Source organism: Ambystoma mexicanum, chromosome 13 (assembly GCF_040938575.1).
Source record: "Ambystoma mexicanum isolate Mex_15411 chromosome 13, UKY_AmexF1_1, whole genome shotgun sequence".
Classification (NCBI taxonomy): Eukaryota; Metazoa; Chordata; class Amphibia; order Caudata; family Ambystomatidae; genus Ambystoma; species Ambystoma mexicanum.
Genome location: NC_090938.1, coordinates 687,529,140 through 687,546,623, shown reverse-complemented (window position 1 = coordinate 687,546,623; position 17,484 = coordinate 687,529,140). Strand labels below are relative to the sequence as shown.

The 17,484-nt window shown below is 45.4% G+C and overlaps 1 protein-coding gene across 1 annotated transcript in view; it reads right to left on the bottom strand.

The window, feature by feature from the left end:
- The window catches only part of LOC138521707 (melanoregulin-like), a 109,496-nt gene that overhangs the window by 52,072 nt on the left and 39,940 nt on the right, over positions 1-17,484 (bottom strand). The window contains exon 3 of the mRNA XM_069634726.1: positions 2,601-2,691. Coding sequence (XP_069490827.1) covers positions 2,601-2,691 — 91 coding nt within the window. The remainder of the gene's footprint in view (positions 1-2,600; positions 2,692-17,484) is intronic.

The window sequence follows — 17,484 nt, the reverse complement described above, 5'->3', positions numbered from 1 at the left end:
TAACATTTTTGAGTGAACTACCCCTTTAAGAACAGACTAAGCCTTGAATAAGTCTAACAATTATTGCATAGAATCCCAGAAAGACAAATTATTTGTTATTCCTATTCTTTCTTATTTAGGGTCACTGTTCAAAGTGTTCTACTTGTGGAAACCCCTGTTTTTTTCAGAGGCCTGAACAAGGAAGCTAGCCACTCCAGAAACAAAGAGCGCTGGTCACAGCCTAGGAGCTTCCAGAAAATATATATATAAAAAAGTGTTTTTAAAAAAAACACATTTTAGGGGTAGCAAGCGAGACCGCAAGGGCAGCAAGGGAGACTTCAGGGGTCGCAGTTGCGACCACTGGTGACCCCCAAATGACGTCCCTGAGTCCTGGCAAAACTGGGACGTCTGGTCACCCTAGAGTGTGGGAGATACCTCATCCCACACTGAGGGTTTCCTCATCGACTCGCGCTCCAAGTTACCTGCAGAATTGCTGATGAAAAGCAGTCCAGCACGCCCACTGACCTAGCGAAGAGTTTTGCCAGCGGAGAGGCGAGTACGAGCATGCAAACAAAACCATGGTACAGACTATGTCCTCGATCTGGGTGGGAGAAGCCGTTTCTGGCACACTGCCAACATCAGTATCATGACTGATGGAGAAATCCCCGGGAGACTCACCAGGGGGAGACATCATATGGTCACTTGGACGACAAGAAACATTTATGAGGAGTCTAGGTGGTGGAAGTCAAGGCCAGAAACCAACAGGAATCCTGGAAGAAGGTGCTTGGGTAAAGTAAAGTTAACCGGAGAAGAACTGTATTGTGGGAGTTGTACTTTAAACACTCAGAAGACCAAGTGCAGTGCCACAGACCAAGTCATGTGACTCAAAGAAGATTTGCATTGCTGGAGTTGGGATTCAAACACTTCAACAAAACATTACAAGGCCAAGGGAATGCAAATGGGCATTGCCTATTGGAAGTTGTTGTTCATAAACTCCAACGACGTAGCACACCGTCACAGATACCGGTTGCGGGTCTAAAACCCTAATCTTGGTGCAGTGGTGCTGACCTGTCCTGGAAATGGTCAAATGTACTCTGGGGAGTAACACCCATCACCTCCACCCCTTTGTGCGGTTGAAATGACGGTTATGTTGGTTGGGCTAATGGGCGGAGCCCCAGCCATTGCAAGCAGCACCCTGTCTTTTCAGGGAACCCAATCTTGGTGATTTTCCTAAAAGCAAAGATCATTCTGGGAACCCACGAATTACCACATTTTACATTTGAAATATATCTGCAATAGTTATTTAGCTGGAAACCATTCTGATCAAGTGATGGAATTGGGCTTTCTGGCTTTTCATGTGTCTCAATACTCAAAGAGCTAACAAAAAAAGTTTGTAAATCCCAAGACATATATACACACTTGGACAAGTTATCCCAAGGATGTGATGCTTGGGCTGTGTCTTCACAGAGCTCGTAATAAGGTAAACATTGCTTCAGCTTGCATGGGTTGCCTGCGGCGCAAAGGGAGAGCTGTGGTTCCAGAGTCGATTTCAGGGGCTGCTGGGCCAGCTTAGCCCCAGGATTTGGACTTCAGGACGGCACAATGCACAGGTGCTCAGCTCTGTCTCGTTCTGGCCCATTTCCTACCCTGTTGCTGACAGTACCTAGTGACGTTTGTATCAACTGGTAGCTGTGATTCTTTACATCTAGCAAAGCAAGAGAACAGAGGATGGAAACCCATTGGGAATTTATTTATTGAGCATGTGTTAGGCGCCTATATAACCAATGGTGCTTCAAGGCGCTACAAGACAAAGTGGGTGGGGGGGGACAAGGGGTGTAAATAACAATGGCAACAGTAAATATACAATTGTGGTCCTACTAGGCCTTGTGACATTCGGACGTGCAAGTGCAGTGAGGAGAAGTGCAGTGATAGGAAAGATAGGCGCTGTGGTGGGGGGGGGGGTAAAGGAAAATGCTGGTGGGAGCCCGGGAGGGAAGTGCCGAGGGGTGCCAGGGAGGATGCCACTGGCTAAGTGATTGGGTGGAGTAATCCCAGGACTGGGATGCACGGCCAGCAGGGACCCGCAGGGCAGTGCTGGAGGGGGGCTGGGGAGGGGGTGCTGGTCTCAACTGGATACAGGGCCTGGTAGACTGATATTCACAAAGGACCAGGCCACCAGTCTCAGTGACAGTGGGGTGATTAGCAGGGGAGGGAGAGAGGGAAAGAGGTAAAGAAAAGCAGAATTTTGGGAAGTTTCCAGAATTTAAGGAGTTCCAGCTTAAGTCTGAGAGGGACAGGGAGGCTGTTCCAAAGGGAGGTACCAGCCGAGGAAAGAGACTTGCCCCCCACTCTTTGCTTGGAGAAGTGTTTGCCCAGCAGAGAGTTGGAGTTAGAGGAGCGGAGCGGAGCGGAGGGCTCTGGCTGGGAGAGAGACGGGAAAAGACTGATACAGGCAGTGGATCAAGCAAGAGTTGGAGTGAGGAGGCCAACTTCTCCAAATAACCTTTGTAGCAAAAAAATAATAAAAGATTTGACAATATCTGATATCCTCTCCTGTGAATCCTTGTACCAGATGCCCTTCTTCCTCAGGGAGGCAAGCATCCCCCAGCCCATGTCCTCACCTAGGTTCTCCAGGATCATCCTCCAGCGACCCTTCACATCCTTGCGCACCTGCCGCAGCGCGCCGATGTCGAAGCTCAGCCTGCGGTAGCCCTGCAGGGGAAGAAAAAGGACAGGAATGGGGTGCTTTATGGCTGTCTCTCTACATGGCCCTTTCTAGGTCAACAGTCTCTTTGTACTTCCAACACCTACTCCACCACAGACTCTCTGCGTGGAACTCCTCTGCCTAGCAGCCTCAACCTCCTTAATGGTGGCTTTTCTGGATCTGACTGTGACCGCCACCAAGGGCTGTACTTTTTCCTCACTCTTCATTTGCTGCTGTTGTAATGGATGTGCCTCTTTATTTAATAGTTTTTTTTTTATAATGCGCCTAATACCATACCTGAGTTTGGTTTCTAAGTGCGGATCTGGGATTCGACCTCTGTTGCTCTGCGCGGACTTTGGGTTTGTAATTGTACCTGTATTTTCTTTTTTCTCATAAAATGGGGCTACTATGTAAAAGGAGGCACCAACAAGTACTGGTTGCCATAACATAAACATTGCAAAAAGTACACATGGGCGATACTTTTGAATATTTCCCTAGTACCAAATTGCACATTTTGTTAGTGTAATCTGCAGTACCTACTGCATCGACATGTGCACCTCTGATAACACATGCTTCATCTTGAGTTCCTTAAAATGGTAAAACGTATAGTTTTAGCGTGGCAGCATGTCATTAATTACTTAAAACAATTTGTAAAGAGCTTAAGCATTGTAAACTTTTGAAGGTGACGCGAAATGTGGAGGTGTGTTTCAGTGTCTGCAAAATACATTTGTATTCAGATCACATTTCCAGGGGAACCTCCCTGGCAAATGAGTTCCTGAGGAACGAGGATAGTATGTGGGAATCACACATGATGGTTATGGCCACTGTTTTAAGAGGCTCCTGGACGCTCAGTGGAACCCCCATCCTGTTGCTCTTCAATCTAAGTTTAAACCTATGGTACAAACTACCTTTGCACCTACCGAAATGCCAAGGCCCTTCACTGAACACACCCTGGCAAACAACGTATACATGAGGACCAGAACCAGAACCTTGGAAAACGTGCACAGGCAACCTTACACCCGACCATCTAAAGAATACAATATTTCAATAACTCCAGAACTCTGGTCCTCCCTAAATTGGATTACTGCAACAGCCTCTTCCTCAATCTGCCTTTATCCTCCCTTCGCGCCCTTCAACTAATCCAGAATAGGATTGCAAGACTTAATCTTGGCCTTAAGCCCAGGGACTGCATCTCTCCAGCCCTAAAATCTTTCCACTACCTCCCAGTGGCAGCGAGGATCAAGTTCAAGACCCTCTGCATCAACCACAAGGCTTTCTGGGGCCTGGAACCCTGTAACATCCAACTCTCTCTCCCTAAGTACCTCCCGGATAGAGCCCTTAGGTCTTCTAGCTCCACCTCTATGAAGATCACACGGTTTTCCAAGCAGAGAGTGGGTGTAGATCCCTCTCTTCAGCAGGAGCCTCCCTCTGGAATGCCCTCCCTGCCACTCTCAGGCTTGAGCCGTATCTCCTTAAATTCCAGAAGCTCCTCAAGACCCTTCTCTTCTTCCTTCCCTCTCCCTCTCCCCTGCTAATGCCGCCCTCTGTCACAAATCGACTAGCTGTGTAACGGTCCCTTCTGAGCACAACAGGGCATCAGTTCCTCCTCGCCCAGTCTAACCCAGCACCCCTGTCTCCCTGACCCCCCACCTATCCTGCACCTGCCTTTCCATGCTCCTTTCCCTAATTAGCTGACTAGCCTGGCAGGGTGTGCATCTCTACTGAGCCTGGTGGTCCATCCCCGTCACTCCCTGCACTCCCTGAATCCTAGCTGGCCTCCCCTTACCACTTGGCACTTGCCAAGCTACAGAGGCCTCCTTCTTCCCCTCCTCTGCCCCCCTGCACATGCATGCCTCGACTCTGCCCCTCACATCCCTCCCACCCTAGCTTTTTTCCCTTTCCACCCGCCCGGCACTCCCCACCTCCCCACCCTCCACCTCTGCCCCGTTACTGCACTTGCACGAACCGGATGACACAAGGCCTAGTAGGACAGTTATTTTTTTTGTTCACTGTTCTCCCCCACCCCCTTCTTTGTCTTGTGGCACCTTGAAACACCATTTGCTGTATAGGCACCTTATTAATAACCAATAAATAAATAAAACTTGGAAAACGTGGGCCACTCATCATAGCACAGATGCAGGAGACCACATGACCTTAACAATAAACCTCAACCTTTATACTCCTTTTATCACCATGGACCACCCAGCAACCACTAATTCCAGAGTCAGACGAAATAAACAACCCAACCTGTAACTTACCGGTCCTGTTTAACAATGAAACATCAGACACAATGCAACTGCCAAGCCCCACAACCAATCACCCAACTGACGTCTTGGACTCTGGCTCGCACACAGAAGATGCACGCAACATAGGGCATTCAATGCACACCGACAGGTCATCCAGAGTCAGGGGACAGTGTACACTGTAGCTGACTCAAAGCCTGCTCAATCTATAAATACAGAATGGGAATTCACAAAATTCTAAGCGATGGAGAAACAGACATGTTCTTTATAACAGAAACCTGGTAGTCAGACGACCACCCAGTAAAAGCACCCAAATCCATCCTCAACAACTTCAAAATCACCCAATTTATCTGGACCTGCAAATGAGGAGTCATCACTGTGGCACACAAAGAACACCTCCAAATATCAACTTCACATCACATGGACTTCCCAGACAGTGAAGGACTCTTGTTCAACATCACACTCAACCACCAACCTACTTATCTACAGACCACCATTATGCAACCCATCCTTTGCAGAAACCTTTGCATATGTAATTATTTAGCCTACTGGTAAAACACAACCATCCAACGGTCCTCTGAGACTTCAACATTTGGTTCAAGGAGCAAACTAAATCTGCACCCTAAAGCTTAAGCTCCTACATGGCCAGCTTTTACATCAAACAAACGGTCAAAGAAGTAACACACGCTGCAAGCCACACCCTCGAAGCAATATTTTGTGAAGCAGGCCAAATAATCACCTCCCCATCCATACAGGTACTCTGGAATGATCATCTAAAGATGACTTCCATTAGCAAGATGCCAATGAATTAGGTCCCGACTCACGAAGAACAAACCAATGCTAAGATAAACTGGAAAACTTTAAACCTGGAGGAACTCGGATATTTTATGGAAGAGACCAATATCTGGTCAATATATCTAAAACATTACAGAGTGGTACATTTCTGAGTGGACCAGAACACCGGAAAACACTGCAAACATGAATTAAATAAATAAAGGGTAGTGGGGTAAAGGGGTTAAAATGGGTCAGGATCGGGATAGGGTGGCATTATAAGGTTAAAAAAACAGGGCATTGGGGGCCCAAACAAAAAAAATAAAAAAATTGTGTTTTTCGGTATTTTGCCTGTGATGAAATGTACTACTCTGTAATTGTGGTCAGTAAGATCACATATAACAGAAGAGACCAAGCCCAACCCCAACAATCCAAAACTCTTACTGCCAGAAGAAATGTTAACAACACTAGACGCTGGTATAAACAAAGCACACCCTCACCCTACAAAAGCGAATCATCTCCTCAGAAAAAAAAGACTTTAGCAAAATGGTTCACACCCTGCCTACAAGCCCTGAAAAAAGAAACCAAAAGAGACAAAAGTGATTACTAGATATAGTAGAGACAGTAATATACTTCATGACATTCTTCACAAACACTGGCACTTGCTCCTAATGGACAAAGATCTCAAAGGCATTTTGGGGCAGAAACCTGGCATTGTTTTTACCCAAGCCCCAACCTTGAAAAATAAGCTAAGTTCATGAATATTGTTATTATGGTATTTATTGAGCGTGTGACCTCGCTTTCAGGAGCAACGGAGCACTTTACAGAGGTATACAACAGTACAGAGGCATAAAAGAGCGCTTTTCAGAAGCAACAACAGAACAGATATACAGCAGGGGGAGTAGGATACAGAGTGGCACAGAGGATGATTACAGCTGTGCAGGGTGACAGGAAGGAGAGGGGCAGACGTCGTCTAGCTAGTCAGGTGGAGGGGGGGGGGGATGGCCCAGATGTTGAGGAGGAGAGACTACTTGAAGAGGTGGGTCTTCAGTTCTTTTCTGAATTGTAGGAGCGTGGGGAGGGGGTGTGTCTGATGCAGACGGGGAGGAGGTTCCATAGTCCTGATCTGTAGGCAGAGAAGGCTTGTTTTCTGGTCCTTTGATTTTTGTAGCAGCGGATTTCAAGTCTGCACGTGTCCTGGCTTCTGGTGGTGCACTGTCCACTGGAGATGCTGAGTTTCTCCGCAAGGTAGCTGAGTGACTTGAAGGCACCTGCCTTATAGATGATGCAGCAACACTTGAAGGTGATTCATGCGGGCAGTGGGAGCCAGTGAAGGTCTATGAGGGCCGGGGTGATGTGGTTACATCTGCGTAAACCCTTGATGAGGTGTGCAGCTGCGTGTAGGACACTTCTCAGGGGCACAAGGGAGGATGACGGGAGGCCTTTGATGAGGGCATTGCCCCCATCAAGGTGGGATAGGACCGGTGCTTGAACAGTGGATCTAAAGCTGTCCAGGGGAGGAAGGGCTTGACCTTCCGCTGGAGGGAGAGCTGATACCAAGCTGTCAGTTTCCTTAGCTATTTGTGTCTTTAAGGATAGGTGTTAGTCCATCATTGTTCATCATTTCTGAACAGTACAAGTAGAGGGACAGGAAGCACAATTGGGTGGCTGAAAGTAATGGGCAAGGGGTTTCACAAATCTGGCAGCTGCAACATGTGTTGATATGCTCAGGATAATATGAGTGTTTTTAAACAGTCTAGGGATGGAAGGACACAAAGATTTAATCAACTGTAAAACCAGATTTGTGGACTATGCTATTATATGTGCCTGCACAAAGTATACATTGGGAGCACCATTCGGGAACTGCGGACATGAATCAGGGAGCATTTGGCAATGCTGGGAAGCCAGGATCGCAAACTACTGCTTGCACTTCATTGGCAAAGACACCATCAGGTTGATGACAAGAAAAATATGAGATTCATTAGACTGCAAAAGGCGATAAGTGGAAAGAGGGGTGTTAACCTAGAATTGAAATAGCGACAAATGGAATCAAGGCTCATATGTAGACTACATAGAGTGTATAATGTTCTCAATAGTGTGACGAATCCTGAGATGTCAGCCCTTATCCCTGAGGGGTGCCACATCCCGTGACGCTGCTACCGGATAGTCCCCCTCGGGGTGGTACTCAGCGGAGGCTCTCATGGGAGAAGAATTCCCCTCTGGTGACTGTTGGGATGCATGTACAATGTCCCAGTGAGGCAAAAAGGTTCAGGCTGGGAAAAACCAATTAGCGTGAACCACAGTGTGAGCAGGACGAGTTTGGCACAGCAGACACGGATGTAGCATTTGTAGTTATCTTTGACACACATTAGATATCAACAAATAGCAACACAAAAGGAGCAACACATATTAATGCTGTGGTTGCAGAGGTCATAGATAGGACAGTGTATAGGCCCTCTGTGCGGTAGTTGTAGACAATGTTATGTTTGTCAGTGAGGTGCGAGGAAAGAGCTGAAGTAGGTGGAAGATGGAGTCAGAAACGTACTGTGGAAGGAGCGAGGCTAGTGTGTTAACATGGCAGAAGCACTGCCATGTTGGGTTTTGAGGCCCAATCCGCAAAGAGTAGAATAGAATGGAGGCCTTGTTGTGAAGCTGCGGCTCAGTTTAGCTCAGTCCCAAGACAAATCACTTATGTTCCCCAGGAGAGAAGCTGAGGTCAGAGACATCCTCAGTGCATAGATAAACGCCAATTGTATCCAGCTGCAAGACCCGAAAGTGAATGGAACGGAATGTTAGCTGTACGGAGGGCAGGTAGGAATGCACCCTTTGAAGGACACATTCCTAAAAACAGGGCAAAATGGGATTTGTGATTCCAATAGGCCCGGCAAAGATTTAGAGCACTACTGCCCTCACCCCAGGGGTGGCCATCCCATATGAATTACAAGCACACGTATCCAGGGCAAATAAATCCCTGAAATTCAGACTCGAGAATGGTTCCCGGGTCACTGCATTCCTAGGTACCTGGGGTTCCAAGGAGATAACGAGGGAGCTGTCTCCAGAATGTTCTGTGATTTGGGATAGGAGGAGCAGAGGTGATGCAAATACATTCAGTACAAGATCGGTTGTGCAGCTTGGATCGCCATGGTGTCTGGGATAATGAGAAGGCCTATCAAAGCAGAGTGGCCTTGCCAGTTCACTTTGAGTGTGTCTAGATCAGAGGGGTGCACATCACATGATGTTCACAATTTATTAGTGTGTCAATATTTTAGTAACAAATCCCGTACGTGGATTTAATAGTGGCAATGTAGTGGGCATGTGTCTAGGGGAATGGGTTTACATAAGCTGTGGCCAATCGGTCCAGGGACTTTAGGGGGTATTAGCATGTTCTATAGGTGGTAGCCAATGAGGGTGGTGGGATAACATTGTAACCTATTTATGCTGATTTTGCGGTTTTCCACTATATAACCTGTTACCTCTAGGGGTTTGACGACAAGCTCTTTGTCAGTTCAGCTCTACGGGACCGTCTGAGACCTTTTTGCGTATAATAAACCTTGTTTTCCTTTGCAAATTGGTGCAGTGGTTTTTTGGTCTCTTGGATTATTTTTATGCTATGGGTTTTGGGTTACTATTCTGTTTACAATCTGGTATCATGTAACCTGACATGATACCAGATTCTCTGTGAGGGTAGGGGTGTCCCAGCCGTACACCCTGGGGTGCAGCACCCATCTGCAGGGACCAGTACCCTGTGCACGACTTGAAGAGGTTTGCAAGTGCTGTGTTGCCAGAAGGCCTGCCTGCTCTTTGCAGCAGGGCGCTACTCCCAGTTGCGCAGGACTTTGACGGGACCCCGTATCGGAGGAGCTTGGGAGAATGCATAGATGTATGTGCACCTTTACGGGAGAAAACAACGAGGAGAGTGTGAGTGGAATGAGTGGATTGGGAGTGTGTGGCTTGTAAAAGACCACATGGCAGTATATAGTATACATAAATGTGGCCACAGGGATCTCCTTCATTGAGAGGAAAGGTAACGTCACGATAATATAGAGTGAGAAAAAGAGAAGAGGGAGGAAAGTGGGATCTCCTCCATTGTGTAGGAAAGGCAGCGCTGCGAGTAGAGGTCCAGTATATATAGGATCTAGGATACCTCCGCTCAGCAAAAGGAAGTGTGAGGAGGGTAAATTCCCTCATCCCGAGGCAAGGGGACAGAGGAAGGATCTATTTTGTGTAGATCCAGTATATGGCAGACCTAGGATCCATTCAGGGGCGTAAAGAGGTAGATTCCCTCGCTTCAAAAAAGGAGACTGAGGAAGGGTCTAAAACATTGTGTATATAATTGTGTTTTATTGACTTGTAGTTTAAGGTGTTTTTGGAATTGTTAAAGTGTGGAGTGGTGGTTGTTGAATTGTGTGAAGAGAGGTGTGAAGTAAAATGTATGTGTTTGTCGAAGAGAAAGGGGTGTGATACAGGGAGTGCGTGCAATGTGGAGAGGGCAGGATAGATTGGCACCACAGGATCAGTGTTCAGGAAACAAAAGATTATTACGAGTGCAGAAGTAGACATAATTATGAGTTCCCTCAACCCACTTGAATACATGTGTACAGCGCTCCCACTGTATGTGGAGAAAATGATAAAGTACCACTGCGAGCGAGTCATCGATACGAGAGGAAGCATGTACAAACCTTGTCCTGAAGAAGGGACAAATAATAAAGAGGTTCTAGGCCATATGTAGACCTATTTAGCAGCAAAATAAATGGGGAAGGTATTCTTGAGCTTTGGAGAATGGTTGAGAATTTGGAAAATGTTCCTGAGGACCCTAAAAGGGGAGAAATTGTAATACAAGCACAGTGCGTCACTCCCATATCTTGCATAACCCCTGCATCCTGTGATACACTTACAACCCCCAGAACACTGCCACCCCAAAGGGCTGTTACCCCATGCAAGCAGCCACATATTATACCATTCTAGAGTATGTGCCCCATGCAGCCCTGTGACAGAGAGCCCCAACCACCTATGAAAATGTCCTGCAGCCCTAAGTGGCAAATGCAACACATGACCCATTAGTTATGAAAAAGAAGAATAGGGCTCGAAGAGACCTAGAGACAGCACTTCGAAGGACAGAGGCAAAGCTTGCGCGAGTAATGCAAGAAAGGGAAGAAGGACAAAGAGTGCCAATAGGGACAGATGAATAGAAGGCAGGAGATATTTTATTCCGGATTGACATTACCTCAATTAGGGACATACATGTTGAGAGGAAGGATGATGGCTGCAATGATGAGAGGGATTGAGAGACACTACAACATGCAGACAGTTTAGATTACAAGTTGATGGTTATAGGTCAAAGGTTTGAATCAAAAGGTTCGAAATACAATAGGGTCGAATCAAAAGGTTCCACATTTTTTTTCGTTTTATTATTATTATTTTGTTTTGGGGGGGGGGGGGTCCACCCCGATCCCTGTTTTTGTGGTAAAAAACACTTTCTTTACCTATACGGAAACCCCCCAAAAATATGTAATAAAAAAAAAATATTAAAACCTTTTGTTTTCGGTCCTATTGACTCGACCCTATTGCATTGAAACCTTTTGTACTCGAACCTTTGACCGGACACCCGAGTTGATTAGGTCAGATACAGATGAAGGAGGAGCAGAAGAGGAATGTGGAACAGATGAGGAGCAGGGGGAGGAGATGCCACCCAGGGTGACACCGAGAGTAGAGAGTTTGTGGGGTCCAAGACAGAGTGACCAGGCCACATGGTGGTGGTGAAGGGGAAGAGAGGGAGGAGAATGTTACTGGCCAAGAAGATGGGAACACAGTTTCCATTGTTACATAATGGTCCTGGCAGGGTACAGTAAATGCCCTGGCCACACATGTATAGAAACAATTTGATGGAGGCACTGCCATCACTCATAGCAGGAGCAGGTAAGTGGATATATGCACTTGAAAAACAGATTGCAGGCATTACACTAGCCTTAAGAGATATGAAAAGCTTGTTTTTGCATTATTAGGAGAACCAGCGGATGATATTTGGAAAAATGTGGGTTACCCAGAGGTACAAATGGGCAATGACAATCATGATGGACGACATTTTAACAATAGCCAAGCGAGTGTGTGGATTGCCTTAAGGGCAGCCTATCCTGACACACCGGACATACATTCAATTATGGCACGAACTATGAAATAAGATGAAGACCCGACACAATATGTACAGCAGAGGCAGCAAATGTGGTGGGTAGAGACAGGGAATCATGGGATAAAACTACAGCAATATTCTATCACATGTTAAAGAAAGGACTTCCATAAAAGGTGCAAAAAGATATGGATAAGTAGTGGGGATCGAGGTTAAGGGATGGGGTGAGATTCAGGCAATTATAGTACACCATTGCAGGAGATGGCAGGAAAAAGAGAAGGAAGTGTTGGATAACATGCAGAAGGATGAAGCGAAGTTAGTACATAAGTTAGTACAGAAATTAGCAACGTTGAGCATAGAGGGAGCAGTGATTACGGTCCCACCTGTATGACGGGTAGAGCCAAGAATGGCACAGGTGGAAACGAGCATGTACCGGAATGGACCGATGGGTATCAAGGTTATGCAGATAACCAAGGTCATCAGGGAGGGTATCAGGGAAGTTATCCACAAGGTGAGGTGTACTCCAGGGAGGACGAGGGGGTAGAGGAGGAGGATTTGGAGGGATGGGGCCTACATTTGGTGGACCAGGACCATGTTGGTCATGGGAAAGAATAGCAGTACGGAATGATTCCTGCAAGCACCCCATATGGCACAATCCCAGCGCAGCTGCCCCAGCCAGGGCAACAGCCCCAGTACCAGCATCAGGCTCCACTACCACAACAGCAGCAACCACAGCAGATGCAACCCACAGCGCTCAATAGCGCACCAATATATGTGCAGCAACAAACTCAACAGTCAGCACCACAGGTATTCAATAAAAAGGCCTTGCCACATGGCACAGTGATGCAGTATTAAGGGGTGCATTTGGTGGGTGGTAACCCCTTCGTATGCCCAGGGCCAAACACATATCCAGATTAGAACAGCCCACAGAGAGCCCTGACATGCACAGTCCTGTCAATCACTGCCGACGTGGAAGAGGAGGTCCTGGTAGGTGTGATTACAGGTGCAACAAAATCATGTATAGAGGAAGGGCCCGTCCCCTTAACAGGAAAAGTAATGGACACACAGGGGTTCTCTGTGGCAATAAAATCGGTCTCTATTCACAGAAAATCTACTGATCAAGGTAGGCACTAGAGAGGTGTTAGCACCGTTATTGCTCTCATCTGAAACACCAGTGAACTTGTTAGGCAGCGACATGCTAAGCAAGTTAAATATGACAACCTCATTCACTGAAGGAGGGGTAGTGTGTTCAACACCAGGGATTTGTTATGCTAGGGTCCTGGCAATAACACAAGCATTTTACAGTGACGGCACAACCAGTGGAATACCTTTGCACTGAGATTTGTTTACTTATGGGTCAAGAGTACTGTTGGGTTGTGTGCCAGGCATCAGAGTGCCATCTGAATTTTTGTTTAGGACAGACGTTCCCCAAGGCCATGCTCCAGGTACCATCATCATGTTAGATTTGGAGGGGGTGTTGATTGCGGACTACAAAATATAGTTAATAGGAACTGATGAAGGAGATGAATGGCGCACATTGACCTGGGTGGGTGTCAGATGGACAGCTGCTTGAAGATGCTGATAATGATGGTGAGATGATACCGGAGGTTTGTATCCCATGTCAAATAATGATCCAGCATACGAATGTCCCTTGTCCCATACTTATCACCTAATCCATGCCCCCATATTTACATGAGGTATTTCTAAGGGTACCCAACACCTTATGGACTTACAATCCCCATGATTGAGGGCTCTTGAAGAGCATAGGAACAGTATGAATTAAGTTGAAGCAGGGCCCTGCATTACCCAGAGTGCGACAGTATCCATTGTCAAGAGAAGCATGTGAGGGAATACCTGAGAATTGTGGCGTTATGGCAGCAAGGCATTATAGTACCCTCAGAATCCCTGTGTATCAACGATTTGTCCTGTCAAAAAAGCGAAAGGGTCAAGTTGGAGGATGATACAGGACCAATGCCCATTGAATAATATCATATCGCAAAAAGGTCCCAAGGGTAGGCCTTTTGGGGGTCTTATAATTGAAATTAATCATTGCTTTTGCTCCCGTCAGTTGGTGTGCTCCTTGGCTGAGGATAATGTGCTTGCAGCCGAGGTGTGGCAGGATGGTTGGGAAAATGACTGGAAAATGCTGTTGATTCATGTTTATCCCCTACTATTAAAGTTTTGGGCGAGGTTCAACTTGCCCTTGAGGAGCTTCTTTTGACCGGTGAAGGGAAAAACCCTGATTATACGATCATATTGGGTGGGGATTTTTAAAAAAATGCATAATGACACACGGTTCTGGTAACCATAAAGGGAAAAAGTGGGTGACTTGCTTTCAACAATGGGACCTGTTTAGGTTAAATGGCAGAACTGACGGTGATGTTCCAGGGAGCTATACCTGTAGGGCAAATTAGTCTACTGCTACTTTAGATTATTATTTTGGTAACAATGCATGTTTACTTGTGACCAAAGAACTTAAGGTGCATCCTATAGATCACAGTGATCATAATATCCTAGCGCGGTCTATTGATTTACAACACACCAGCCTTACTGGAAGTCGTCGTACTGATGTCCATACTAACCATGCAGGCAATTGTACACGCTGATCTTTAAAGCATTTACAAAAAATGGACACATGCCTATCTGAATTGAGGGCGACTGACTTTTTAGCAATGGAATTTAAGAGTAGTGACGAAATTGAGCAGTGGATTTGTATTTTGACAACTGAATCAGCTGCTGTTAGCAATAAAAGTCAGGGTTACATATGCGATAAGCCATTGCACATATATGATGCTGCCATTAGAGATCCCAAGAGAGTTATGCGAAGGGAAATACGCCTGGCACGCAATTCTGAGCTGTCTGCCAGATTGCTGGCCAGGCGTATTGTTGTGGCTAAGAAACAGTATCAAGGAAGGCTTAGAAGGTGGAAGCGCTCGGCCCTCAATGCCAGCTCACAGGAAATGTTTATTGCACTATGAAGTGCTGATTATAAGAACATTTGGGACATGCTAGCTACAGCAAAGGGGATAGAAATAAATGCCTACTTAATCCCATCCAAGAGAATGATTGGTTGGATTACATTAAAAAGCAAAGTGCAGATGTTTTTCTGGTCACTCCTCTCTCCCCGGCACATGTGCCCGGGGATGGCCTTTGACATTTGATGACAATAATATCCACCAGCTTATTTTGAAACTTAAGAACTCTAAGGCCCCGGGTCCCAAAGCACGCGCGAATATAGCTTTAAAACACAATCCTGGCACTTAGGCTCACATATTAAGAATATTATTCGTGAAGGAGTGTTCGACGCAAACTATTCCTGCATCGTGGCAGCAATCCATCTTTCTGCCAGTGTATAAGAAAGGTGATCGGCTTTTAACGGATAACTATAGGCTCTTGTCATTACTAGACGCATCTGGAAAGATCTTTTCAACTTTGGTGCTCACGGAGTTGCAGTCTTAAGTAGACAAGGCTAATATATTACCTTTTATACAGACCAGGTTTTTACCCAACCACTGTACTACACAAAATTTAAGAATGTTGGACCAATTGATTAGAGGGACATTGGAGTCAACATATTTAGGTTGTGGGATAAACTTCTTGATTATGGCTGCCCAGCTTGGATTGTAGATCTGTTAAGAGGACTGCACTTTAACACCCAAGCCCTTGTACGGATGAACGAAGAGGGTGGTCTGTCTAGGCCAGTCCCCATTAGGAAAGGCGTGATGCAGGACAGAACTATTGCGCCCCTGCTCTACAATCTATTTACAGCCGATCTGTCTCGGTTTACGGCAAACAGGGGGTGTTGCCCAACGGTTGGTAGTAACTCCATCCCCTGCATGCTGTACGCCGATGACTTGGTTATGTTTAACTATATGTACATGGGAGCTAAAGCTATGTTTGAATGGTTGATTAGCTATACGACTGAATGAGATGTATATAAATAACGGGAAAACAAAGATCATGGCTGTCACAGCTAAAAAGGTGAAATTTCTTGACTTCCAGACCTCCCTTGGTAAGGTTGACTATGTTCCATCTTATCCCTATCTGGGTCTTGACATGAGTACCAGTAAGGCCTATGTACACATCGTGGTTATGAAGAAAGTCAAGGCTACTCGGATGACCTACCTAATCTGTAACTTTGCTAGAAATACCGCTGGGTTTTCTATGGAGGGAATTCTTACCCTCTATAAGCAATGCTTCTGCCCCATGGTTCTCTACAGGTTAGAGGCTTTGGCCATGCGAGACCTACAGTGGTTGGGACTAATAGAAGGAGCATTCTGGAAATCCATTTTGCTGTTGCATAAATCCACCCCCATGGAATACATTCGACTGGAGTTGGGGTTGGCGTCACTCAAGAACAAGCTGCTCATTAGAAGGGGTACTCTCCATATTAAAAAGTATACGCTCCCAGGAAATACCAGTATGACGCCTTGGTCTCTAGGGCATACTAGGATATCAGTTGGTGTCCCGATTTCTCATGAGGGACTAGCTTTTTAAGCTTGAAACGTATTTTCAAGCATAAAGTTAAACAATGGGATTGGGTTAATAATTATACCCACTTGGACACTATTAGAAGCCACTGCTATGTCTCTACGGTGGTACACAAATATTTAAAACCCCAGAGGTATTTGAGACAATGTCCAAACACATTGATACAGAACTTTCGTTTAAGGCTAAGAACCAATTAACTCCGTACGTTTGTTGCTGTGGGAGCATCCTTGGGTATCCCGCTTAAAGCCAGAATTTGCCGTTTATGTAAACTTCCGGGATACTTGAGATGCCAAAAGATTTATTTATGGAAAGTTTGACTATGTGTGCTGATTATATGAGTACAATAGGACACATGGTATCTTGTTATGATTCTATCAAGGATGAAAAGCCTTTTGGACTTATTGCCTTAACACGGAAACTAAGTTCGCATATCGCACTTTACCGCTTGTGGTGTATCGTTCGAGAGCAGCTGCCACCCGACATGTTGTGTTCAGGGAAAAACAATAACATATAATAAAATAGTGGAAGATTTCCAACTCCCACTCTGCTGCGCTAAATGTTTAGATTTTATATGTAATTTTAATGTGTACACTATTTATTATTTTAAGGAAAGTTGTTTTATGACAAGTGATATTTGATAACCTGTATTAGGACTTAATTTAGTTGGAATCCCCTTGAAAATGGTTCAAGCCATATATAGATATTGAAAGCTCTATTGAAATTGTAAATTGTTAGTGCACACTGTAGTATTTGTAAGTGTAACTGTGAAAGATGTTCATATTTTTTTCTATTTGTATTATGTATGTATTGTTTGTAGTTGAATTGTTTTGTAAAAGTTATTTTAGAACTATATACAAATAATAATAATAATAATAATAATAATAATAATAATATCATAGAAGCCGAGTTCCCAGAAGAACCAAATCCTGCCACAATCCTTGCAATATCCCCACTGAGGGCACACATTTCTGATTTGAAAAATGAGTTCTTCCCTATTTCTTTACACCCAGAGTCTCATTATCTCACCGCACTTATCTATCGCGGGCAAAGATTCCAACACACCAGACTTCCTGAGGGGTACTGTGAGTCCCCCAGTATTTTCAACAGAGTGCTGTAAATGGATTTGGCAATATACATGTATAAAGCAGTTATTCAGTATGTAGATGACCTAG